General features: G+C 51.9%; 1 protein-coding gene across 1 annotated transcript in view; it reads right to left on the bottom strand.

Annotated features, from left to right (window-relative positions):
* Positions 1–27,605, bottom strand: part of TOP2A (DNA topoisomerase II alpha) — a 249,024-nt gene that overhangs the window by 182,636 nt on the left and 38,783 nt on the right. Inside the window, exons 11-13 of the mRNA XM_029572748.1 lie at positions 20,174–20,312; positions 19,779–19,936; positions 19,412–19,537 (exon numbers count right to left, since the gene is read on the bottom strand). Of these exons, the coding sequence (XP_029428608.1) occupies positions 19,412–19,537; positions 19,779–19,936; positions 20,174–20,312 (423 nt within the window). The remainder of the gene's footprint in view (positions 1–19,411; positions 19,538–19,778; positions 19,937–20,173; positions 20,313–27,605) is intronic.

Below are 27,605 nucleotides of genomic sequence, written 5' to 3'. Positions count from 1 at the left end.
CGAATCGAGGACGAAGATGATTTACCCTTTTCAGAAAACGGGTTACATCCGGACGGCTGGCCAGGGGTCTGCCACCTATCCCTAGGGCCAAAACCTGAACCTGCAGAGAATTATAAGCCAAGCCTTTTGGCAACCCCTGCTGTTGAAAGGCCAAAACCAGAGGAATGGACACAGACAACGGCACTAAACCTTGTTGATCACATCAGGCTTCAAAATACCTTCCACACCAAGACGTAAGCCATAGAAGTCAAGGGCCGCCTGGCCTGCAATAGGGTGGAAATTACCTGTTCTGAACACACCTTCATTCGTAACCTCCACCTCTCAAAAGCCAGGCCATGAGAAAGAAGCAATCCTCCCAATCTGAAAAGATGGGACCTTGACGTAAGAGGTCCGGGAGATGAGCCAGGCGCCGCAGAACTTCGGCTGCCAGTCGGACCAGATCCTCAAACCACGACCGTGTTTGCTGGATGCAGGCTACCTTGGCATCTCCTGCTATAGGTATTTATTTACATTTTTAGGTGCACACTCAATTATGTTATGTCAGTTATGATTTTATTTCCACAATTATTATTCATCTATACATTCTCATAATTGAAATCATACATCCAGTAGTTTGAGTTGAATGTAAGTTGTCTTTTGCTTTAAGCACATTTTGGTATGTCTATCATTTATTATAATTATTTTTTATGATTTTATAATGTGTTGGTATACATGGCTTTATATGTCTTAAATGTTTGACTTTTTTAATGTATTTATATGTATTTGTTTTTACATGTTTTTATGTGTTTCATTAGCCCCTGAAGCAGCTCTTTTGAGCGAAACTCGGCCTGAGTCGGGCTTTTTTGATGCATAGTGCTGAATAAAGAACTAAGAATCCTTGGTGTTCACCGGTTCTTTTTTCTTGGTTGCTTCTGCAATATTGGACCGGTTCCCGGTTTGCTTCTTTGGACCCACCAGGATTATAAGCCTAGGATGAACTTCTATACGCTGCAGGATTCGACCGATCGGTGGCCAAGGTGGAAAGACATACAGGAGGATTCCGGTTGGCCACTTGCAAACTAGAGCGTCTATTCCCACCACCCCGACTTCCTTCTTTCAGCTGAAGAACCGATCCGTCTTCAAGTTGATGCGGGTCGCCATGAGATCCTTGTAGCCCTTACGTCTTAGACGCCGCTGTTCAAAAGCCAGGCCGCTAGACAGAAGCGATCGGCCTGGTCGAAATATACGGGCCCCTGCCGCAGTAGACGAGGAAGATGGCCCAGCCGCAGAGGACCGTCCGTCGCCAGTGTGACAAGATCTGCGAACCATGGTCTGCGAGGCCACTCAGGTGCTACCAGAACCACTGATCCCCTGTGGAGTTCTATTCTGAGAATCTTTCCCACTAGGGACCACGGAGGAAACATGTACAGAAGGACGTCTGGGGGCCAGGAAAGAACCAGAGCATCCACTCCCTCCGAGCCGTGGTCTCTCCAGCGGCTGAGGAACCGATCGGCCTTGGTATTGTGCAAGATCACCATTAAGTCCAGGTGGGGTTGACCCCACCTTCTGATGATCAGGTCTATGGCTGCTTCCGAGAGTTCCCACTCTCCCGGATCGAGCTTTTGGCGACTGAGAAAATCCGCTTGAACATTTCCCTTGCCCGCAATGTGAGAGGCTGCCAGGCAATCCAGGTGCCGTTCCGCCCAGGCAAAGAGACGGCTGGCTTCCAGGGCTACCAGGCGACTGTGGGTGCCCCCCTGACGATTGATGAACGACACGGTGGAGTTGTCGGACAGCACTCTTACCGCTTTGCCGCATATGAGGGGCAAGAACTCCTGCAGGGCCAGACGCACCACCCTGGTCTCCAGCCGACTGATGTGCCAGCGAGACTGAATGGGTGACCATATCCCGAGTGGACCAGGACAGGCAGACCGCACCCCAGCCCGAGAGATTGGTGTCCGTGGTCACTATCGTCCACTGTGGAGACTGTAGGGGCATTCCCTGGAGAAGATGGGGGAGTGAGAGCCACCACTGCAAGTCGGCGACAGTAGAGGCCGAAAGAGGGGGGACCATGTGATACTGTTCCGACACCGGCTGCCAACGTGATAGCAAAGCTTTCTGTAACGGTCGCATAAGAGCAAAAGCCCAGGGGACTATTTCGATGGTGGAAGCTATGGACCCTAGAACCTGCAAGTAGGAGGAGGAATAGCCTGGTGGTTAGAGCAGGCTACGAACCAGGAGACCAGGGTTTGAGTCCCGCTGTCGCTCTTTGTGACCTTGGGCAAGTCACTTTACCCTCCATTGCCTCAGGTACAAAAACTTAGATTGTAAACCGTCAGGGGATAGAGAAATACCTACAGTACCTGAATGTAAACAGATGTGATCTCTCGATTGAGATCAAAATGTCGGTATATAAAAATAATAAAATAAATAAAATAATAAAGTAGTCCCAGGCCGTTGGAAGAGGCAGCGAGATCAAGTCCCGGATCTGATCTATCAACTTGAGAGCCCGCGCACGAGGCAAGAAGACTTTTCTGAGTCGGGTGTCGAAGCGGGCTCCCAGGAATTCCAATTCCTGGGAGGGCTGGAGGTTGCTCTTGGAATAATTCTCTATCCTCCCAGGAGACTCGAGGAGGGCCAATACTCGATCTACTGACTGTTTGCAGAGGACCTCTGACTTGGCCCACACAAGCCCATCGTCCAGGTAGGGATGAACTAGAATGCCTTCCCGCCGAAGGGCTGCCGCCACCACCACGATCTTGGTGAAGGTGTGAGGCGCGGTCGCGAGGCCGAATGGTAGGGCCCGAAACTGGAAGTCCCGATTGAGAATGTGGAAGCGAAGATACTTTTGATAATCGTGGTGGATCGGGATATGGAAGTACGCCTCCATCAGATCGAGCGAGGCGAGGAACTCTCCGGGGCGAACCGCCGCGATGACCGTTCGAAGGTTTCCATGCGAAAGCGCGGGATTTTGAGGGTTTTGTTGACCCGTTTGAGGTCCAGGATCAGCCGAAAAGCCCCATCCTTCTTGGGAACGACAAAGTAAATGGAATACTGGCCTACACCAAGCTCCCTTTCCGGGGCCGGGACAACTGCGCCCAGGTTCAGTAGTCTGGTGATGGTTTACTCCACCACTTCTTGTTTGGAGCGCCCGCAAGGGGAGAATAGGAAGAGATCCGGTGGGTCGTGGACAAGCTCGAAGGCGTACCCGTCTCGTATAATGTCGAGGACCCACTGGTCAGATGATTTTCCTTCGATGGTCTGAGACTTCCGGTGTCAATGCCGATGTTTCTCTCTACGATCCCCTCAGGACCGATGGGGAGTAGAGGTAGTCGAAGGCCGAGAAGTCGTCTACGCCGGACGGTCACCGGCCGATACTGGTAGGGCCCGATGCAACAGATGGTGTCTGAGTTTGAGAACGGAAGAGAAGTTCCATTTTCTCCATTCTGGCCTTGCGACCTTTTGGTGTCATTAAGGCACATTTGGAGCAAGTCAGGACATCATGCTCGCACCAGAGACACACTACACAGACTTTATGAGGGTCTGTTATGGACATGGTGCGAGTACAGTCCGAGGCCCAATGGAACCCCGACGCCATGGCCTTTGAAAAAATTGAGCCGTGGTGCGGTCGATGGCCAGTAGGCCGCGAGGGCCAAACTCAAAGGGAATCAACTGAAAACAGTTAAAAAAAAAAAGCTTACTGGAGTACCGCGGAGTCAAAAATCCGAAAGAGGGACCCCTGTGGGGTATGAAAGTTTAGTAATTCCGTGAGGAACATACCTGTCAGGAATATCTGTGGAGCTCCTTAACCCGCGTGGCTACTGCTGTGCGAAAAAAAGAAGACTGAAGGGGGACCTCTGCTGGCTGCAGGTTTAGTGCCATGCTGGGCATGCCCAGTAGGTGCCAGTCAAAGTTCTAGAAACTTTGACAAAAGTGTTCCATGATTGGGCTCCATCCTGTGATGTCACCCATATGTGAGGACTACCATCCTTGCTTGTCCTGTGAGAAATTCCTGAATCAGAGATTCTCAGAAAAGGTTCCCTACAAGAGAGCCTATAATTCCGAGATCCTGCGAGCTGAGCAGATAGCCACCAAAAACACCATTTTCAATGCGAGATCCTTTAACGTTGCATTTTTAATGTGTTCAAAGGACTGATTGCAGAGGGCGCGAAGAACTAAATTAAGATTCCACAACGGACATACAGACCGGATGGGGGGCTTCAAGTGCTTCACTCCTCTAAGGAAACGTGTCGCATCCGGATGAGACGCTACCGAACTGCCAACCAGAGAGCCTAGGGCCGCTACCTGTACTGGGAGGGAATTAAAAGGCTAAGCCATTTTGCAAAAAACTTAACATCTGGGCAATAGAAGCATGTCGGGGAAGAATCGCTTGCTCACAACACCACGTCTCAAACAAACACTCTCCACACCCTGACATATGAGAGAGGTGGAAGTTTTCCTGGCTTGCAGCAGCGTGGTAATAACCTCCTCCAAATACCCCTTCTTCCTCAATCTCCTCCTTTCAAAAGCAAGGCCACTAAACAAAAGCGATCTGCCTAGTCGAAAAATATGGGACCTTGACACAGAAGATGAGGAAGATGCCCTAGCCGTAGGGGCCCATCCACCGCCAGATTGACTAGATCAGCGAACCACGGACGTTGGGGCCATTCCGGAGACACCAGAATTACCCTCCCTGGTTGAACTATTCTGCGAAGAACCTTGCCCACCAACGGCCAAGGAGGGAACACATACAGGAGGACTGTGGTGGGCCAGGGAAGTACTAGTGCATCAACTCACTCGGCACCTTGATCTCTTGTGACTGAAGAAGCGAGTTGGCATTGACCCGTATTGCCATCAAGTCCATGTGGGGTGCTCCCCACCTGCGGGAAATCAGATCCATTGCTTGGTCTGAAAGCTCCCACTCCCCGGGATCTATGCGATTCAGACTTAGTAAATCAGCTTGTATGTTGTCCTTCCCAGAGATGTGAGATGTGGCTAACAGTGCAAGATTGTTTTCTGCCCAGGCCATGAACTGTTCCGCTTCATCGGCTACAGTTTGACTTCTGGTGTCTCCTTGACAGTTGATGTAAGCCGTCATCGCATTGTCCGACAGGACGCGGATTGCCCGATTGCGTAAGTAGAGGAGAAAGTGCTGCAGAGTCAGTCGAATTGCTTTGGTTTCCAAGCGATTGATCGACCAGCTGGATTCCTCCAGGGACCAGCTGCCCTGAACCAAATGAGACTGGCAGACAGCTCCCCAGCTGGAGAGACTGGCATCCGTGGTCACCACCCCCCAAGCTCAGAACTTCGAGATCCATCCCTTGAGATAAGTTGTGTGGGCAAAGCCACCACCCAAGACTGGACCTGGCGTGATCGGTGAGTGGTAGAGGAAACTGGAACTCCTCTGACTTGGGATCCCAGCGGGAAAGCAACACTCGTTGTAATGGTCTCATATGAGCAAAAGCCCAGGAACCACTTCCAGTGTGGACGCCATGGAGCCGAGGATCTGCAAGTAGTCCCAGGCTTTGGGCAGCGGGAGCGACAACAAGCGACGAACCTGCTCCATCAACCTGGTCGCTCGATCCAGCGGGAGAAAAACTTTCCCCATACTGGTATTGAACTGGGCTCCCAAGGAAGTCCATCGACTGAGAAAGAACAAAGTTGCTCTTGGCCTGATTGATCACCTAGCGAGCGACTCCAGGAGACTGATCACCTTGCTGATAGCTTCTAAACAGCGCTCCCTTGACTTCGCTGTGATGAGCTAGTCATCCAAATAAGGATGAATGAGAAGGCCTTGTCTTCGCAGGACCGCCGCTGGTGGCGTATGGCGTGGATGCACTGTATGACCATCTCCGCATGTCCTCTCGACCATGTCATCGGCAGTATCGGCAAGGCATCTCCTCTGGTTGCGTAACTGGTCAGCAGATGTGTCATCCAAGGCTCAGCTGAGAGCTTTGCCATTTAAAGGGGGTTTACTCTTTGGGGATGCTTTGGAGCAGTTGATTAAGTCCCTGGGTGAGAACAAGGTGCACAAGTTGCCGGAGGACAGACCGAAACCTTCCAGGGGGTTTCCGTCATCCCGCTCACGCTTTCGGGGGCAGTGTAGGTTTAAGCAGAGCCGGCAGGGCAGCGACAGCCGATGTCCAGACCCCAGTCCTGGAACTCTTCCTTTTGAGGTTGTAGGACCTCCCGGGAGGGAGGTTTTACTCGCTCGCCCCCAAGACTCCTCAATGAGATAAAGCCGGCCCCATCCTTTGATCCCTCGGGTTGGGGGTCGATTATCCAAGTTCCTCGAGGCATGGTCCAGAATTACTTCCGATCAGTGGGTGCTAAGCATTGTAGAACACGGCTACGCTTTGGAATTTGCTCGGCCTCTCAGACTTCTTCCTGGTATCCCCCTGCGAAGCGCAGGCCAAGAGGCAGATCATCCATCATACCCTCGACCGTATTTATTTTATTTAACATCTTTTCTATACAGACATTAAATTACACATATATCTGTTTACATCACAACAAAAGATAGAAATTACAATGAACAGGGGCGGGGGAAGGGTAATGAGTAAAGAGAAACGGAGAATAAGGGACCTAGGGGGGAGTAAATGGAAAAGGCAAAAGAAAAAGAAAAAAGAAAAGGCAACGAAAAAATAGGGGCTGTGAAGCCGGTTCTTCTGGAGTTCTGGAAGATGGGAAGATATTCCCATCTCTAAGCACTCCGCTTGTTCTGACTCGCCATGAGGGTGATCTCTGGACATTAGCAGCTGCTGTACCCAACGCAGGCTAGCCCGCAGCATGTAACTGCTACACACCGCTGCTTGGATACCAAGGGTTGAAACTTCAAAGATGCGCTTGAGAAGGACTTCCAACTTTCGATCCTGAAGATCCTTGAGAGACGCCGATCCTACGACCAGAATTGTGTCCGCTTCGTAACAGCCGATAGTGAAGCGTCTACCTTGGGAGACCACAGGAGCTCCAGAGACTCCTCGAGCAAGGGATAGAGCTTATCCATAGCAAGACCAGCCCGCAAGCCGGCATCCGGAGCATCCCACTCCCGGGTCATCAGCTGCTGAAGCACGGGATAGAAGGGAAAAGCTCGGGTCGGCGCCCTCAATCCTGCTAGAACCGGATCCACTGAATCCTGCGGCAGAGCATGAGGCGGAAGCTCCACTCCGATCTCTGAGAGGACCAGCTCCTCTCTATGAAACAGACGGACCACTTTAGGTTCATCTCCATCCAAGGGAGCCTGCTTTCCCTGCTCCTCTTCAGATCCCCCGCCCGCAGGAGGGAAAGAAGAAGCTGCAGCATCTGCAGCCCCACTGCCTGGAACCTCCGGAGGGGCTGCACCACCTTGAACCAAGAAGCCCTTCAACTTTGAGACCCACAGGACGCGGGCACATCCAGATGCTTGGCAAACTTGGGGGGCGATCTCTGCGGCTGTCTCAAGGGCAAAGCATCACCTTGCGGAGACTGCTAAGCTAAAAAAAAGCCTTATGCATAAGGAGAACAAAATCCAAGGAAAATGGATTTAGACTGACACCATCCCTCCCTGGGGAATCAGGATCCTCCTGAAAAATGTCCTGGTCTGGATCTGAGGGATCATCAGGACTTGCAGGGACCAGAGATAATGCTGGGGGAAGCTCCCCTGCCCCCATAGCTCTAGCCTGTGCCTCAAAGAAATTCAAAATGGCTGCCGTACCCACGCTGAGAGGGAACGGGTCAGCCCGAGGCGCTGACCTTTAAGTGCACCTTGGGGCTTTGCTGCTGTTGCTGAAAGAGAGCTGCCTTCCCCTCCAGGAAGGCAGCGGGAGCAAATACCTGCACGGGAGAGCCTTGAAGAGGATTCCCCGCAGGCAAGGCACAAAGATGGCCGCAGCATTGTGAAAGCTCAAAAACCAGCTGAAACGCGGTGAGGGGATCAGCAGGGAGCCCAAAAATGCGGCGAAATTGCCCCGGAGCCAACAGAGCATGCAGCCGACCAAAAACCAACCCCAACAGGCTGCTTGTCTGCCTTTTCGTTTGTTTTTTTTAAACGCGAGATCGCCCCGCGGGGTAACCAACCCCAGCTCCAAAGCCTACAACCAGGGGGGATGACCCCGCAGGATCTGCCAACCCCCTAGGAGGACTGAAAAGATAGTCTCTTGTACTATTTTGTTTTTTTCAATCCTTGATTCAGAGTTATAAAGACTGGTATTTTTTTTTTTCTTAAAGGGAAATAGCCTCAACCCAAGAATCAGGGCAAGACTGCAGGGCTTGCACCACCTCCATCTGCTGGAGACAGACAAATACTGAAGGGATGCAGGAGGCACACCAGGTTAAGTGAGGGTGCCCTTCAAGTTTTTCTCTGTCTCCATTTGCTGGAAGGGAGGCATAACCCACAGTCTGGACTGATCCGGGTACGTACAGGGAACTCTCCTAGTTAGGGTAAGACTTCGAGAATCCCGATCACATCACAGCTTCAAACCTCCCAATGCCTGGGGCCTGGACATCCAATCGGTAATGCCTTGCAAAAGGTGTGCAAAGACTTCCAAGTAGCCGCCCTACAAATCTGTGGCGAAACTTGACATTCTGCCCACGATGCTGCCTGCGAATGGGTAGAATGTGCTCATAGCCCATCTGGGAGAGTCCGGCCTTGAAGCAGATAAGCTGAACCAATAGCCTCCTTAAACCAGTGAGCAACTGTAGCCCTGGACCCGTGTGCCCTCAATTGTGACCACTCCACAACACAAAAATATGGTCCGACATACGGAAACTATTAGTAACCTCCAAATGATGCAATAGAATGCAATGCACTTCCAATTTCCTCAGGTCCCTCAACTGGGGATTGGCTAGATCCAAGCCAGTAAAGGAAGGGAGCTCTACCAATTGGTTCAAATGAAATGAGGACAACGTTTGGAAGAAAGGCTGGAACCGTTCGTAACGAAACTCCCGTATCCATAATTCTCAAAAAGGGTTCCATGCAGGATAACACCTGAAGTTCCGACACCCGATGAGCTAAGGAAACAGCCATAAGGAAAACAGTCTAACGTAACATCTTTTAGTGTCACCCTCTTCAAAGGTTCAAATGCAGCAGCTCCACACAGAGCCTTGAGAACCAGGTTCAAGCTCCACGATGGACATGGGTTCCCTAACCGGCAGATATAAATATTTTGCTCCTTGGAGAAAACATGCCACATCCGCCACCTGTACCCGTAATGAGCTGCATGAAAGGCCCTTTGCAAGGCCAACCTGTAAGAACGACAGAATATGCGAAACAGAGGTACCAGCTGGAGCCACCCCCGATCAATACACCACGACAAAAATCCCCCAAACTCTAACATAGGCCAGAGAAGTAGAGAGTTTCCTAGACCGCAAGAGGGTAGCCACAACTGCATCAGAGTAGCCCTTGCTCTTTAGATGCTGCCTTTCAAAAGCCATGCCGCTAGTCAAAAGCAATCTGCCTCTTCTAAACAAACGGGCCCTTGATGAAGGTTTGAGAGGTCTCGTAGCCGGAGAGGGTCCTTCCACAACCAGATTGACTAGATCCGCAAACCATGGACGCCTCGGCCATTCCGGAGCTACCAAAATCACCTCCGACGGGTGAGATTCTATGTGCCTCAGCACCTTGCCAATCAGAGGCCATGGAGGAAACACGTATAGTAGAACGTTCTTTGGCCAGGCGAGAACCAGGGAATCCACGCCTTCCGCTCCTGGCTCTCGGCAACAACTGAAGAAATGAGGAGCCTTGGCATTTCGAAACGTTACCGTCAGGTCCATGCTTGGCCTGGACCATCTGTGGCAGATGAACTTGAACGCCTCTGGAGAGAGCACCCACTCCCTGGGATCGAGCCGGTTGCAACTGAGAAAGTCGGCCTGAACACTGTCGACCCCAGCGATGTGAAAGGCTGCAATGCTGACTAAATGCTTTTCCTCCCAGCTTATTAACTGTTGCGCTTCACTTGCCACCACTCGACTCTTGGTTCCTTCATGCCGACTGATATAAGCCACTGTGGTCGCATGGTTGGACAGAATCCTGACCAACTTCCCTTGCAGACTTGGTCGAAGGGCCTGCAGAGCTAATCGCACCACTCTGGTATCCAGACGACTGATAGACCACTGGGATTCCTCCCTCGACCACTGGCCCTGTTCCGATTTCTCCTGACACACCGCTCCCCAGCCAGAGAGCCTGGTGTCTGTGGTGATCACCGTCCAATTGGGAACCTCCAGGGATACCCCGCGGCTCAAGTTGTTCAGGTTGAGCCACCAATCTAGACTGGAACAAGCAGAGTCTGTAAGAGGCAGAGGAAGATAAAATTGCTCCGACACCGGGCTCCAACAGGAAAGCAACGCTGACTGCAGAGGTCTCATATGAGCAAAAGCCCAGGGAACTAACTCGAGGGTGGATGCCATCGATCCAAGGACCAGCAATTAATCCCAGACTCTAGGAGGATGCATGGACAACAAATCCCGAACCTGTTCCTGCAGCTTGGCGATGCAGTCCTTAGTCAGAAAGACTCTCCCTTATGTGTCAAATCATGCCCCCAGAAATTCCAAGGACTGAGAAGGAATCAGATGACCCTTGGCAAAGTTGATCACCCATGCGAGTGATTCCAATAGCTGAGGAACCCGATGAACCGCCAAGCGGAAAGCAACTCCAACTTCACCCGAATCAGCCAATCGTCCAGATACGCGTGAACAAAGAAACCTTCCTTCCGGAGCTGCGCAGCCACCACAATCATCACTTTAGTAAAATCCTGGGTGCTGTAGCCAGGCCAAATAGCAGGGCACGAAACAAAGTGGTCTCCTAGGATGGCGAACCTCAGGAATTTCTGGTGGTCGAACCGGATGCCGATGTGCAGGTACGCTTCTGTGAGATCTAGAGATGCCAAGAATTCGCCTTTGTGTACCGACGCAATTACAGATCTCAGTTTCCATGCGAAACCATGGAATCTGAAGGCATCTGTTTACCCTTTTTAAGTCGAGAATGGGCCAGAAGGTGCCCTCCTTCTTTGGCACTACGAAGTAAATGGAGTAACGTCATTTCTGCTGTTCCACGAGAGGAACTTTTACAATTGCCCCAAATTCGAGGAGACGCTGCAACGTGTCCCGTACCGCCTGGCGCTTGACGTACAAGCATAGGGAGACGAGAAAACGAACTCGGAGGCGCCAAGCAAAATCTAACACGTAACCATGTTTTATCACATTTAGGACCCACTGGTCGGAAGTCAGAATGGCCCATTCCTCCACTGGAGCAGAGGAATGGACCGGCCTCACTCCACCAGAGGACTGCTGAGCTCCTGGTCTGCCGAAGTGCCGGCCTCGAAAGGACTGGGACCAGGACTGTCTTCCCAATGGCTGTCGAAAAGAAGATCCGGAAGACCAGGATGAACGGAATCTCCAATTTCCCCGGAGGCGCGAGCGAGACAGAAAAGAGCCCCTCGTCGTCTGTCTATCCTCTGGTAGATGGTGTACCTTGTTCTCGCCCAAGGATTGAATCAGGTCTTTCCCTTAAAGGGCAAAGAGCCAAATTGAGCATTGGAGGAAACATCCGCTGACCAATTTCTCAACCAGAGAAGCCTGCGAGCAGAAACCGTTAAAATCATTGATCTGGCTGAAGTACGCAAAAGGTCATAAAGGGCACCTGCACTATAAGCAACCGCCACTTCCAAACATCCCACTTGCACCGCTTCTTCTTCCGATAGAACAGTGCTATTTTGCAGTTGCTGGACTCAGTGAAGACCTGCCCTTAAGGAGAAACTACTACACATGGCAGCTTGGACACAAGCGCTGACACCTCAAATATCTTTTTGAGTTGCACCTCCAGCTTTCGATCCTAGAAATCTTTGAGCCACCCCCGTCACAGGGATAGTGGTCTTTTTTGTGACTGCCGATACCACCGCATCCACCTTAGGGATGCGGAGAAGGTCTAAGGCATTATCTGATAAGGCAGCGGTTCTCAACCGGTGCGTCGCGACACACTAGTGTGTCGCCAAGCACCGGCAGGTGTGTCGCGTGGCTCCCGGTCCCTCCCGCTGCTCGTTCTTCCCTGCTGCCGTTGCCGCCGGGCTATCAGCACGTTCAAGCCCAGCGGGAACGGCAGCGGTGCAAAAAAAAAAAAAAAAAGCTGTGGCATCCGCGGCTGGCCTTTTCTTCTTCCCGCGCCTGCATTCCCCCCCCCCCCGGACCCGGAACAGGAAGTGGTGCGCGGGAAGAAGAAAGGCCGTGCCGCAAGAGAACCCGCGCCATCACGGCACACATGGAGAAGCGCTGCTGCGGCCATATGGCCAACCGGTCTTCCTGTTCGGGGGGGAGCGGAAGCGCCGCGCGCAGCTTCCGCTTCCTCCTCCCAATGCAGGAAGATCAGCTGCCTCTCCTGCTGCCACCGGCCTCCTGCTATCTTCGGGCGTTGGGCCGTATGGTCCGCCGATCTTCCTGCTTGGGGGGGGGGGGGGAGGGAGGAAGCGGACGTTGTGCGCTGCGCTTCCGCTAACCCCCCCCCCGACAGGAAGTTCGGACGCCCAAAGATAGCAGGAGTCCGGTGGCAGCAGGAGAGGCAGCTGATCTTCCTGCTCTGGGGGAGAAAGCGGAAGGGAAAGGAGAGAGCAGCATGAGCCTCCCGCGATCGATGGAATTCTTCCTTCTTGGCCTGCGGGGCCTGGAGGAGGAGGAGCAGCTACCGTTTGTGCTGGGGGGGGGGAGGAAGTGAGTGATAGAAAGAGAGAGAAACAGCCAGCCAGCCTGTGTGTGAGAGAATGTATTTGATCGAGAGTATGTGTGTGATTGAGAGAAACTGGTCAGAGGGCTGATGTATGTGTATATGTGAGAGACAATGAAAGTGACTGCTCAAGGAGATGACTGATGTGTATGTGAGAGTGTGAGACAGTCAGGGATGTGTGTGTGAGAGAGAGAGAGAGAGAGAGAGAAAGAAAAAGCATGGAAGTGAGAAATCTGGGTATGTGAGAAAGCATGGGAGTAAGAAGCCTGGTGTTGTGGGGGTGTATGTGAAAGAAAGCATGGGAGTGAGAAGCCTGATTAAGTGAGAGAGCATGGGAGTGGGAAGCCTGTGTGTGTGCATGTATATGAGAGAGACTGGTTGGTAAGGTGACGGTGTGACTGGTGTGTATGTGAATGTGAGGGGGAGAATGTGATTCAGGGAATGAGAAGCCTGTGCACGTGGAGAGCGAGCATGGAAATGAGAGAGAGACTGGGTGTGGGTGTGTGTGTGTGTAACAGAGAAAGTGATTATGGGAATGAGAAGCCTGTGCATGTGAAGAGAGTGAGCATGGGAGTGAGAACCTGGGTGTGTGTGAGACAGCATGGGAGGGAGAAGCCTGTGTATGTAAGACAGAACATGGAAGTGGGAAGCCTGTGTGTGTGTGTGTATGCATGAGAGAGATCAGGTGACGGGTGTGTGTGAGAGAGAGAGAGAGAAAGTGATTATGGGAATGAGAAGCCTGTGCAGGTGAAGAGTGGGCATGGGAGTGAGAAACCTGTGTGTGTGTGTGAGACAGCATGGGAGTGAGAAGCCTGTATATCTGAAAGAGAACATGGGAGTGGGAAGCCTTGTGTGTGTATGCATGAGAGAGATCAGGTGACTGGTGTGTGTGTATGTGGGAGAGAAAGAAAGTGATTATGGGAATGAGAAGCCTGTGCATGTGGAGAGAACAAGCATGGGAGTGAGAGACTGGTGAGTGTATGTGAGAAAGAGAAAGTGATTATGAGAGTGAGACGCCCATATATGTAAGTGGAACACGGGAGTGGGAAGCCTGTGTGTGTGTGTATGGCATGAGAGAAACTGTTCAGGAAGGTGACTGGTGTGTTTGTCAAAGACTGGGAGATGATTGGTGTGTGAGACAGAAACTGGTCATGGGGGCATGACAGGTATGGTGTGTGTGTGTGTGTGTGTGAGAGACATGGGCCCTAAGGACCATGAGTATAGAGCTTAGCCACTACTGCTGCTTCTGGTGTGTGCTACAGCCTGCATGGAAGAGGAGTAGGAGAGCTGCTGGAGGGGGTAAGTAAAGGTGGCTTTTTAAGTTTATTTTTCTTGATTGACTGCTATTTTAATTATTTAATTTTATGTGATTTGTCTGCTTTTTTTGAAATATTTTATTGGTGTTTGGAGAATTTTTAATAGTTTTTATGAGTTTTTAATTGTTGGATGTTATTCTGTTCATAGTTGTTGTGAAACATTTATTCTGCTTATTAGTATAGTTTTACAATTATTTCTGTGTGGGGATCTATAGCTGCTTGCTAGTTCTGTTTTCCTAATAAGAGGTGTATTGGTTTTTAGGGCCTGATTTAATATTTGTAGTGTTGCCTTTTCATAGATAGGGTTGCTCCTGTTTGAGTGTATTCCATAATACAGGTGTAACTGTGTGTGGATTAGTTTATGTGCATTACCACAAATCCTGGGAGTATGTTAGGTCGGTTCTGTGTCTGTTACAGAGATATTTTACTAGCATGTAAGTGTTTTATCAGTCTTATTTGTTGCGTTTTCTCAAGAGGACATGCATTGGTGGTAAACTGCTGTCTTTTCATAAGTAGGGCTATTGAGCCTGAAAGTAGAAGGAGTTTGAGTTGCTGTTACTGAGATGACACCAGAACCAGAATATCTTTTTTGTAGGGTGAGTTGTATGGGGAATGTCATAATTCTGCTTTACATCCATTATTGTGGATCAGGGGGGTTCCCGTGGATGCAAACTGTACATTTACATCTAGCCCTGTGACGATCATGGGTCAGTGTGTCACACATGTGAGAACCATCTGTCAGGTGTGTCCCGACAGAAAAAAGGTTGAGAACCACTGTGATAAGGGATACAACTTGTCCATTGCCTTACTGATCTTCAAGCCCAAATCAGGAGTATCCCATTCCCGGAACTACAAGTCCATAACAGAGAGATGAAAAGGGAAGAACTTGGTTGGACCCCGCAGGCCCACCATGACGGGATCCACGAAACCCATCCGAGAATCCTCCTGAGAGGACTCTTTACCCAATTCTTAAAGGATGGCAGGAATTAATGGACCCAACTCATCCCTGCGGAACAGGTGGACTACCTTTGGGTCATCACCTTCAACAATTTGAGAACCTCCTTGAGTTGGAGGTAGATCCTGGGTCTCCTCCGGATGTTTTCCCTGATGAGGCACTCCGCTAGACTCCTGAGCGCCCTGCTCAGAGTCCTCAGAGGATGAATCGTCTCGTGGATAGGGGGATAAAGTCCGAAGTTGTCTTTTAGCTTTTGGATCCCCCCGCCCCCACCACAGGCCAGGATCTTTTGGACCTCTTGCCTTCCTGAGCCACAGGCCCCCTGGGCTGAATGCACCTTGGGGCCCTCTCCTGAGCGCCTCGAAGCTGCTCTCCTTGCCTTAAAGGCCTTATATGCAGCAGTAAAACAAAATCTGATGAGGAAGAAGAGGAGGAGTCTGATGCCCTGTCGGGGCTCTCCTCCATCGGCCCAGGTAATTTGTTTGTCAGACAGCCCCCTCGGGGGTGTTTAAAATCATGAGAGGCCTAGAACGGGTAGATGTGAATCGTTTTTTTACTCTTTTGGATAATAGAAAGACTAGGGGCACTCCATGAAGTTAACATGTGGCACATTTAAAACTAATCGGAGAAAGTTCTTTTTCATTCAACGCACAATTAAACTCTGGAATTTGTTGCTAGAGGATGTGGTTAGTGCAGTTAGTATAGCTGTGTTTAAAAAAGGATTGGATAAGTTCTTGGAGGAGAAGTCCATTACCTGCTATTAATTAAGTTGACTTAGATAATAACCACTGCTATTACTAGCAACGGTAACATGGAACAGACTTAGTTTTTGGGCACTTGCCAGGTTCTTATGGCCTGGATTGGCCACTGTTGGAAACAGGATGCTGGGCTTGATGGACCCTTGGTCTGACCCAGTATGGCATGTTCTTATGAGAAAGAGGAGGGGAAATCCCTCCCCCCTCCGTGGTTTGTGCTGCAGCATGAAATGTGGCCAAAATGGCCTCCGTTCCCATGCTCAGTGGGAACAGGTCTGCCGGTTGAGGCCGCAAGCGCCCGGACTACATGGAGTCCCTTCGTGGACAAGAAATGCCTCCCCCAACAGCCAATGTGCCTTCCCCTCAGGGAAGGCAGGCAGAACATAGCCCGTTTTGCGCGTCTCCACAAGTATGGCAGGCCGAACCGCGAGGCATTGCAAAGCGGCTGAAGAGAAAGAAAACTTTTTTTTTTCCGGCGGCAGTGGCAGAAAACAGGCGCCTAAAATCACAGGAGCGCTTGCTCTTCCACTCTGGAAGGAAAACGGGTTCTGCCTGCCCTGGCGTGAGTGAGCCGGGCTCTCCAGTATCACCCCCAACTAGGGACCGTGCTGGAAAGCAGGGATCTCAACCCTTGTGCAGTGGAGCCTCGATACCAGGGGAGATAGTCCCCTCAGGACCTGCTGACCCCCTGGGAGGCTAAATGTAACTACTCCTGCCAGCTGACGAAAGGCTTTTTTTTTTTTTTTTTTTAAAGAAACACTAACACTGTCTCTTAATTATAAGCCAAATTCCTGACTACTCTAAAAACACTTTTTTTTTTTTTTTTTTTTAAATTAGCTACAGACTCTAGGATTTTGCACCTCCACCATCTGCTGGAGATGGAGAAATACTGATGGACTGTAGGTGGCACCTCAGGGTATAGGGCAGAGTTGATCAAAACTTCTGTCTCCATCTGCTGGTGGGGAGGCAAAACCCAGGAGTCTGGATTGATCCAGGTACATACAGGGAAAAGGAACTTTTTTTTTCTTCAACAAAACTTAATGGAAGCAGAAAAAAAATTAACTTTCCCCAACGGAGATACTTCCCTGAACCTGCGGTCACGGAGAGGGAGCCTTTGGGTCACTGAGGGAGCCAGTCCCCTAGCTATCAGGAGTCCCGGAACACACGGGCTAGCACTGTCAGGGGTATCCAATCCCCCGTTCGCCCAGCTCTACTCAAGGGATAGTCCAGAAAACTGAACCTGGCACCCAGAGGAGCAAGAAATCTAAACTCAGCTCACAGCTGCAGGTTTGCACCACCATCGGCTGGAGACAGAAATACTGAGGAGCTGCAGGTGACTGTTATGTAGCAGTGCCTCAAAGTTTTGTTCTCTGCCTCCATCTGCTGGTGGGAGTGCATAACTCACTGGTCTGGACTGATCTGGGTATGTACAGTAACATCAGAATTGTCCATATCCCTGCACGACCCAGGTCCAGGTGTCATAGCAGATCTCCAGAGCCTCCTGAAGACACTACCTTTGGTCTTTTAGAAGAAGAACTATGTGGCTGCTTCTCTCTGGGAGACTCCCCCCACTCCCGTCATTGCCAGGAAGGCCTTATGTAGGAGAACAACAAATTCTGGAGAAATTTCTTCCGGATCCTCAGTCCCCTGTCCAGCAGATGGAGTCAGACCAAACTTCAGAGGGCAGTCCCTTATACACCAGTGCACCCTCTGGAAAACCTCAGTATCTTTCTGACTCCAGCAGATGCGAGTGTGGAACCTCGGGTTCCCCATTAGAATACTTTAACTTTCACTGACTTTGTTTTACTTTATCTTGTATTTGTTTGGATGGATCAAGTTGGGTAATTGGGGGAAAAAAAAAAAAAAAAAAAGACTCCTGCCTCAGCAACTGACTTGCAGTCTGAACTATTTCTTGAAGTCTCTATCCCTTGCTCTGCTGTATGTGGGGTAAGTGTATTCTGTATTTATTTACAGGTGAAATCCATGGCTTTCCTCTCGGGGGTGCATGCTGGTAGTCCAGCCTCTCCCCCCCCCCCCCCCAAGAAGACGCTTTCCTCGGGGGAGTTCACACAGGGAGGCGCCATACCCCTGCTGTCGCCGTTAATTCCTTTCTCTGGTCGGATAGTGTGGCAGAGCCTCCCTGCTGCGGCAGACGAGTTTCCTGCCGTTTTCAGCGCGTCTTGGCAGATCAGCTGTCTGCCGCCCGGCGCCCCTCCTCCACTCCCGATGCAGCGATCCTCCTGGTGTAGTGCATGCGGGGAGCCTGGGTCGGGGGGGGGGGGGGGGGGGTGTCGCCCCTCGCTGTCACCGGAGCGCCCGGTTTCACACTCCGAGGGACAGAAGTCGGTATCTTTCTGACTCCATCTGCTGGACGTGGGACATAACCCACTGTCTGGACTGATCCAGGTACATACAGGGAACCCTGGGCTCCCTAGAGGTCGAGGGCCCCTGCCCAAGATCTCCCGCAGGCACGGCTGCACCGTGATCCCCCTGCGACCACAGCCGTGGCCCCTGACGATTGGAGGGCCCTTCTATCTATATATAGCTGCTCCCGCGGAGGTTCCCTCTTCCCCTGATGCACAGCCAGTGCAGAGGGAGTGTGTATTGAGAGACTGCACACGCATTGCTTGCCGCCATGCATGGCTTTAGTGCCAAAACCCACACGGCCGCTAAAGAAAAAAATTCAGCCTGAGTGCGCTGAAGAAAAGCAGGCTGCACATGTGGCTTAAGTGCTGCGCCACGCCGGCCTAAGCAGCGCATGGGAAACCTCCTCCTTTCCCCCAGCTTCCCTGGCAAAGGCAGCAAGGGTGGCTCTTTCCCCCTCCTGCCGACGCCAACAGCTCCCACAGCCTAAAGCGCCGACTGTCATACCCAGACTGAAGTTCATGCCTTCACATCGTTGTGCTAAACATTTTTTTTTTTTTTAACTTAATACACACTCAATACAAAATTAAACACGGTTACTTCCCTTGTCAGGATGGTGGCTTGCAGGAGGAGCACTCTGAGGCAATGAGGGAGTCAGTCCTCTATCAGGACCTCTGGAAAGCAACGGTCTACAACCAGCTAGACGTTTCCAACACCATAAGTCACCTGGCTCCACCTGAGGGATGGTCCACGACCTAACACCTCAGGGAGCCTCAGTCCAACTTCGAAACATCCCAAAAATCTTATTTTTTTGGTCAGACTGCAGGTTTTGCACCTCTACCATCTGCTGGAGACAGAGAAATACTGAAGGACTGCAGGTGGCACTCAAAGTTTTTGTTCACTGCCTCCACCTGCTGGTAGGGGATGCATAAACCCACTTGTCTGGACTGATCTGGGTATGAACAGGAATGTCCTTCAGAAGCAGTGCAAGCTCTCGTCATCCCAATCCCAACACAAAACAGGTACCAGATGCAGCTGTCCCCGACCTCAGGATAGACGTACAACAGGCAGCAGGCAAGGAAAGTATTGCGGCGAGAGAAGAGGTAAATTAGATCAATTTGTTTCCTCCGTTTTATTGCACAAAGTTCTGGAGGGTTATTACTCCAGGAGAGAACCAGATTAAGCAGCGGAGTGTGACAGTACCTCAAGAAGCTTCATGCAGCCCAACTTGAATCCTTTTAATGGCCCTAAATCCTAGAACAGAGTTAGTGAAATGCAGATCTGGTTCTGACATCCATATAAGGATGATTGCTCCACTTCCTGGCCCTCCTTAGCCATGTCCCATGCTCCTCACCTGATCAGTCATGATCATGATCCTTCCGTAACGCAGGCTGCGAAGAGATTCGTTGTCGTCATATGTCTTCTTATACTGCAACCCCACGATCTTAATGATGTTGTTAATCTCCATGTTTTCCATAATCTGAAAAGGGAAAAAAAAGCCAGCTCAGCAATGAGAAAGTTTTATAACAAGAAGTTCCAGGGAATAACAAAATATTTCTTACAATAAAAGGGTGGTAGTTCACTAAGCCTCCCAGGGAGGTAGAAGAGGAAAAACAGTAAAAATATTCAAGAAATCACAGAGAATACTTAGCTGGATTTGTTTTTAGGGTTCTTATACAATTAGATAGTATCACTGTGCAGTCGCTGCTTGGCGCTCTCACCTGCTTGTGGGAAGCTTCCCGTACGTTGAGCATTTTTCCCCGAAGAGGGAAGACCCCAAAGCGATCCCTGCCAATCACGCCAAGACCAGACACAGCCAGTGTTTTGGCTGAATCTCCCTCTGTCAGGATAAGCGTACAGTCCTGGGAATTCCTGCTGCCTGAAAAAAAAGGAAGTCCATTGCCCGTTACAAAACAATTCCACAGTTAGTCGTGCATGAAAAGGGCTAGATATTCCAAAGAATATGCTGGTAATGCTTCTAGTCTGCAGTGTAAAATGGTTTCACAAGCAGTCCTGAGTGACGAGTACCTGCTACTGGGTTGGTTGTATTTTGATAGCATGGGGACAAAATAATAAAGGAGTTTTATATAGGTATTGGTGAGATAAAGCTACGTACCAGCGTCATTGGCATCATCCAGTTTGGGAATGCCTTTAATCTTTGTGTGCTTCACTGCTGAGCACTTCTTGTTCAGCTGGTTCTGTGCTTTGAACTTCACCCAGTTAAGGATGCTTTCCACGATGCCACAGCCTATTGCCTGATAGATAAAAATAAGGAGTGAAAGAGCTTTCAGTTAAGGAACAGAAACTTTCAGCTAAGGAACAGAAACTTGGGCTACAGGTACCATAGTTACATCTCCCTCTTGTACACTCAAGGACACAGCAAAGGAAAAGCAAGTTTGCTTACCGTACATGGTGTTTTCCATAGATAGCAGGATAAATTAGCCATGCTGTCTGAGGATGTCTTCCGGGACAGCAGAGTGGAGCTTCCCTTAGCTGACAAAGCTTTGCTCTGTGTGAGGCTGCACATACTTTCCCGCATGGCACCATCTTTCTCTCAGTCTTTCCCAAAGCAGATCTGCAACACACAAGGTGGAGACTGTCCAGGGAGGGGGTGGGACAGCATGGCTAATTCATCCTGCTATCTACGGAAAACACCATTTACGGTAAGCAAACTTGCTTTTTTCCTCTGCAGATAAGCAGGCTGAATTAGCCATGCTGTCTGGGAGTCCCCAACTGAGAAGGAAAGAGCGCAGCCAGAAGATTGTTGTTGGACGGCTGCAAGAAGTCCAAAGAGCTGCGCTCACCTTCATCCATGACAGGGACAGTCTCCTCACTTCATGACGGATTGGAATATGGCTCTGCCCACCACTGCATCTGTTGCCACTTAATGGTCTACATAGTAGAGCGCCGTGAACGGTTGTAGGGAGGACCACATGGCCGCTTTGTAAATGTCCTGGATCGGGACCTCCTGGAGATGGGCGACCGAAGCTGCCATCGCTCGAACTTGATGTGTTTTTGGCGAACCGGAAAGGAAAATTAGTTTCTTACCTGATAATTTTCGTTCCTGTAGTACCAAGGATCAGTCCAGGACACCTGGGTTGTGACTCCGCACCAGTAGGTGGAGACAGAGCAAAACTTGTGGGCGGAGCCATATATAAGCCCCTGTGCCAGTCACAGCCCCTCAGTCATACGTAATGTCAAAGTAGCCATGCAACCAAGTAACAAAACTGGCTAGAAAATGCACTTCTAACTTTAAACTAACACCAAACTCCTACTTGAACCCGGATTCCCCAACCGGGAGAGCTAAACAAGCTAACAGCAAAACTAAGAAAACATGATGAGCGGACTCTCCGTTACTGTAGCGAAGCCCTGCGGGCGGGATCCTGGACTGATCCTTGGTACTACAGGAACGAAAATTATCAGGTAAGAAACTAATTTTCCTTTCCCTGTACGTACCAGGATCAGTCCAGGACACCTGGGATGTACCAGAGCCAACTTACCGAGGGTGGGAAGCAGAGAGTCCCGCTCGGAGAACCCTCTCTCCAAATCCCCCGGAATCGTGAGCCCGGACATCCAACCGGTAATGCCGGATAAAGGTATGCAACGACTTCCAGGTAGCCACCCTGCAAATCTCTTGAGGCTACACCTGAGAAGCTTCCGCTCAAGACGCAGCTGGAGAGCGAGTCGAGGGAGCCCGAAGACCCATGGGAAGTGATTTTCCCCCGCACCAAGTACGCCGAACCAATGGCCTCCTTGAGCCAAGTGGCAAGCGTTGTGCGGGACGCTGCAACTCCTTTCTTTGAACCAGATAACAAAACAAAGAGAAGAGCCGTGACCCGAAATGGATAATTGACCTCCAGACAGCGAAGGGGGGATCTCCGCACGTCAAGCTTCCGTAAATCCCTCGCTTCTGGATCAGAGGGCTCCCCGACCGCAAAAGCGGATAGCTCAATTGAAAAACATGGAAAGCCGACACCACTTTCGGCAGGAAGGAAGGAACCGTCCGCAAAAAAACTCCGGAATCGGAAATACACAAGAAGGGTTCCCTACAGGACAAAGCCCGTAACTCTGAAACACGCCGTGCCGAAGCAATCGCCACCAAGAACACCGTCTTCAACGTGAGATCCTGAATAGTTAAGCGTTTCAAGGGTTCAAACAGCGCCGCGCATAAAGCGGAGAGAACGGAATGGAGGTTCCAAGCTGGACAGGGGAGACGCAATGGAGGACGAAGGTGCTTAGCTCCCCGAAGGAAACGGGAGATATCCGGGTGAAGATCCAGGAAAGTACCACGGACCTTACCTCGCAAACAACCAATCGCCGCCACTTGGACCCGTAGGGAACTACAAGCCAGACCTTACCTTGGCAAAAAACTGCTTGGAGGAACGCCAGAAGCCGCAGTAGGGACCACCCCACGCTGCACGCACCATTCCTCCAATCCACCCAGACACGGACATAAGCCAGGGACGTCGCCTGTGTCCTGGAACGTAGCAACGTGGCTACCACCGCAGCTGAGTAACCTTTTCTCTTCAGCCGATTCCTCTCAAAACCATGCCGCGAGGCAGAAGTGATCCGCAGTCTCCAAACAGACGGAGCCCTGATGGAGTAGACCCGCCATCCCCTGGAGCTGAAGGGGTGCCGCCACTGTGAGCTGGATGAGGTCTGCGAACCACTGCCGGCGCGGCAACTCCGGTGCCACCGGGAGCACGATGGCTGAGTGCAACTCTATGCGCCGCATAATCTTGCCGTTCATCGGCCACAGGAGAAAACACGTACAGCAGAACATCCGTCGGCCCGGGAAGCGCCAACGCATCGACGCCTTCCGCCCCCTTTTCTCGACTTCGACCGAAACATCGCGGAGCCTTCGCGTTGTGCAACGTGTCCATCAGATCCATGTGGGGCACTCCCCACTTCTCGCAAATGAGAGGCAACGCTTCGTCCGCCAGTTCCCACTCACCGGGATCCAGGCGATGCCGGCTGAGAAAATCCGCCTGAACGTTGCCGACTCCTGCACTGTGAGAGGCTGCCATGTGGCCGAGATGGAGTCCTGACAGACCATTAAGCGCTGAGCCTCCTCCGCCACCTGTGGGCTCCTTGTCCCGCCTTGGTGGTTGATGTAGGTCACGGTGGTCGCGTTGTCCGACAACATTCGGACCGCCTTTCCCCGCACTACCGGTAGGAAGGCTTGCAGAGCCCAACGGACCGCTCTGGTCTCTAGTCTGTTGATAGACCACTGGGCTAGCGACACTGACCATAGGCCTTGGATCGAGCTCCCTAGGCAGACTGCTCCCCGACCGGAGAGGCTGGCATCCGCGGTCACCACCGTCCAATTGGGCACCAGAAGAGACACTCCAGAGGACAGATGACTGGAATCCAGCCACGAGAGCAGGCTGGACCTCGCGAGTCCCCCTAGTGGAAGCGGTAAGTGGAACTCCTCGGAAACCGGCGCCCAGCAAGATAGTAAGGACGATGGTAAAAGGCCGCAGATGAGCGAACGCCCAGGAAACCAGCGCAGGCGTGAATCTTGCCGTTCAGAAGCCATATAACCCCGGACCGCAAGGCAGTCGCAGACAAGAAGCGCCGTACTTGAGCTGGCAGCTCGTATCTCCAATCGTGTGACAGGAACACCTAGCCCTGCAACGTGTCGACAACGGCTCCCAGAAATTTCAAGGTCCGCGAGGGTGCCCGATGACTCTTGTTGAAGTTGACCACCCATCCTATGGACTGCCAAGGTATAAGACCCTGGCCCACTGACAACAGACATTGATCCTCGGGCTTCGCCCGAATCCACCAATCGTCCAGGGACGGATAGACCAGATCATACTGGCGCAGCCGCGCCACCACCGCGACCATCACCTTCGTGAACGTGCGGGGGCCGTCGCGAGACCAACCAGGAGCGCTTGTAACTGGCAGTGCCATCCTAAAAACGCAGAACCTGATGAGGAACAGGAATGACGGCTGAATGCCTATGTGATGATACGCCTTCGCGAAATCCAGGGAGGCCAGAAAACTCGCCGGGCCGCCCCGCAGCAATTACCGACCGAACCGACTCCATTTTGAAGTGAGAAACGCGAAGGCATCGCGAAGGCATCAGTTCACTCTACCAAGATCCAGAATAGATCTGCCGTACCGCCTCTCTTGGGGACGACGAAGTAAATGGAGTAACGGCCCCTGCCGTGCGGTTGACCGGAACGGAGGAGGCAGCCGAGTCTGATCACGCGGAGGACCCACTGGTCTGACGATACACCGGCCCATCTCTCTACAACTGAAATCAACCGCGCTTGCCGGGGCTCCCTTGTTTCCCCCGAAAGGACTGCTGCTGCCATGGCGGGGTCCGGGAGGAAGAAGACCTATACGACTGACCAGGAGACTTTGGAGAACGCGACGTCCTGGGATCACGAAAGCGGGACCTGGTCGAAAATGAAAACCGCACCCTGAATTTATCCTCGAGCCTCGGGAATCAGTCGATCTCCGGCAAGAGAGAGAGCTTACCCATAGCGTTCGTGACCTGGAGGTGCAAAGCCGGAGTATCCTATTCTCGATAGAGCAGGGATGACACAGACAGGTGAAAAGGAATGAAGCCAGCCGAGACTACCCCCAGCGGGGTGGGATGACCAACCCCTCCAGGATGGTGGGAATCAAGGGCCAGCTCCTTCCTGATGAAGAGGTGGATAGAGCTCGAGTAATCCCCTTCTGAAGGCTGTGCCTGCCCAGCTGTCCACTGCGGCGGCGTGCCATCCCCCTCAGCCCCCCTCGGAGGCAGGGAGGGCGCCTTGGAAATCTCCGGACCAGAAGATTCAAACGTCGACATCTCCTTCAGCCCCCTTCGGAGGAGGGGAGAACACCTAGGAAATTACCGGATCCGACGAGGCAGAGGTAGGGACCGTGCCCAAACCAGGCGGTATGGCCCGCAACGGGCGTTTGGCTATGAATCGCCCCACCGCGAACTGCGGCCGAGTACGCGTCCGGTCCTAACTTGATTGGCCTCTCAGGCTCTCCGCCTGGCCAGAAGGTCGCTTGTGGGCACTGCAGTCTTAAAGGGCCTATGCCTGGCCAAAAGAAAAACCAGGGACAAAGAGTCCCTCAGAGATCGTGGCGTGTCTCCCCCGGTCCTCCCCCCCCACCGCCTCCAATGGCAAAACAGACCGCGGAGCCGGCGACTGGGGGGGGGGGAACGGAAATGAGGGAACAAACCCCTGGGGCCTGCCGCGCTTGGTGTCGCGCTCGACGCCGCACCAAGATGGCCGACTTTCCCGCCAAATTTCGCGTGAAAAGTCTGTGTAGAATTTTTTTTTTTTTTTTTTTTTTTTTTTTTAAATCTTTGCCCGCGGCAGGCAGAAAACTGCTTGGGGAAGGCCACCGGACGGTCCCCGCGACCAAGTACGCCGCAAGAGTGAAATGCCGCCGCCGAACAAGCACCCCCCGAAGCAAGGCCAACGATACTGCACCCCTCGTTGCACAGCCTGAGGAGAGCCGAGCTCGCTAGAGGCGCGTGGGCGCGAAAACGTCCGAAAAATGAGGACCCCGAAACGAGGAGTTCCCATCCACGCTAGCCTCATCCGAGGACTCAGCCCCCCCGGGGGACTCCCCCCGAAGGCCTCCGCTAAGGAGACAACGCGGGAGGCATGCCGGGATTCCCTACCGGTTCGCGCACAAGTTCGCGAGCTGACCCCAAGATGGCCGCCGCTCCCGCGCTGAGCGGGAAGGGGTCAGCCGGCATGACTGGAGCGGCGAAAACGTGCGACTGCGAACGTGCCGACCGGGATCGGCTCCCCCTGTCTGTCCCGGACGGTCCCTCCCGCCCGGGATGCAAACGGAGCAAATCCCCTCATGCGGGAGCTGCGCGCGCGCCGAGCCGCAAGCACGGCCAACCGTTCCCCTCGGCCTCCATGCGGTCGCGGCGGAACGGATGGCGCACTAACAAGACAGAAACTAAAATAATCAATTCCTACCGCCGAAAACACTCCCCGCGCCTCGCCAAACCGAGAAAACTCCCCCACCGGCGAAGAAACGGAGAGCCGCACAAGAAAAATAAAAGTACAATTTTTATTTTTTTTTTTTTTTTATATGCAAACCTGACGCTGTCCAGGGTCCTGGGTCTCCTGCTTCTGTTGGGGGTGAGTGAACCGGGCTCCCCGGTGTCACCCCCACGCTGCTGCCAGTGGTAGGCCGGGTCCTCGACCCTCAGCAGCGGCCTCAACCAGGGGGGGATAGTCCCCTCAGAACCTTCCCACCCCCCTGGGAGGCAGGACGGACAGCTTCTTCATGTCTCTTCTCACCTTCAAATCCTTTTCTTTCTTTGTTTGTTTTTTTGTTTTGTTTTTTTTTTAAATAACCAAAACCCAAACCAATAAAACCACCATGACCCTGACTAACCAACTATCAGTCCTCAGGCCACTCAGAGGCTGTGACTAGACCTGCACCACCTACTGGAGACAGAGTAAGACTGAGGGGCTGTGACTGGCACAGGGGCTTATATATGGCTCCGCCCACAAGTTTTGCTCTGTCTCCACCTACTGGTGCGGAGTCACAACCCAGGTGTCCTGGACTGATCCTGGTACGTACAGGGAAAGAGTTTCTGACCGCTTGGTGCAACAGAATTGAATACACTGCAAAATCCAAGTAGAGAGGGTTCTTTTCATAACTGGTTGACCCGGGGCATTTGGGTTGAAGGAGACGAACAGCTGAGAAGGTCTGGTTTCGGAGTGCATTCTCTGCAACCACCTCTCCCCCTCATTCCGATGAGGCTTCGGACAGAAGGTACACAGGGTGATTGACTGGTTTATGTGGAAGGCTAAGACTACTTTCATTAGAAGAGGATGTTCCGTAGGGTTCCCTTGTGATGAATTTCTGGGTATGGAGAATAGTGAACTAGCACTTGTAACTCACTTACCCTCTGTGCAGAGGCGAGGGCGACCAGGAATAGTACCTGCCAGGAGAGGTATCTCAGATGGGCTGAGCCCAAGAGTTTGAAGGGCGACAGTGTCATCTGCTCCAGAATGACGTTGAGGTCCCATGGGACCAGCGGCTTGTGGAAAGGTGGTCGAAGGCAAAGGATGCCTCACATGAAGCGAGAGACTAAGGGATGGCTGGAGATAGGTAGTCCCCTGTGCAGGTGGAGGTAAGCTGTGATCATGCAGATGAATTCCCACAGACATGGTTGCCAGACCTGACTGAAAGAGGGAGTGAAGGTATTTCAAGAGGCGCTTCGGGGAGCATGAGAAAGGGTCAATACGTTTGGCGTCACACCAAGCGTCATAGCATAACCATTTCCCTTCTTAGCTGTGCCTGGTAGAGGACGAGATTAGCACTTCCTGGACTTCAGCGGGCAGGCGTAGATGAGTTAACACTGCCCTTTCAATCTCCATGCCGTGAGGTGGAGGGAGGAGTTCAGCAGGTGTAGTGAGCCCCTGTCCTGCGATATCAGGGTTCCACTGTGGCCTAGTAGGATGGGAGGATGGGAGGTTCCGTGGATAGACATACAAGATAGGCGTACCACGGTTGTCTGGGCAACAAGGATGAGATCCGCTGAGTCTACATTTCTGCACAGT

The sequence above is a fragment of the Rhinatrema bivittatum genome, chromosome 12 (assembly GCF_901001135.1).
Source record: "Rhinatrema bivittatum chromosome 12, aRhiBiv1.1, whole genome shotgun sequence".
NCBI classification, from domain to species: domain Eukaryota; kingdom Metazoa; phylum Chordata; class Amphibia; order Gymnophiona; family Rhinatrematidae; genus Rhinatrema; species Rhinatrema bivittatum.
Note: the sequence above shows the minus strand (reverse complement) of the source record. Positions and strands in the feature narration are given on the sequence as shown.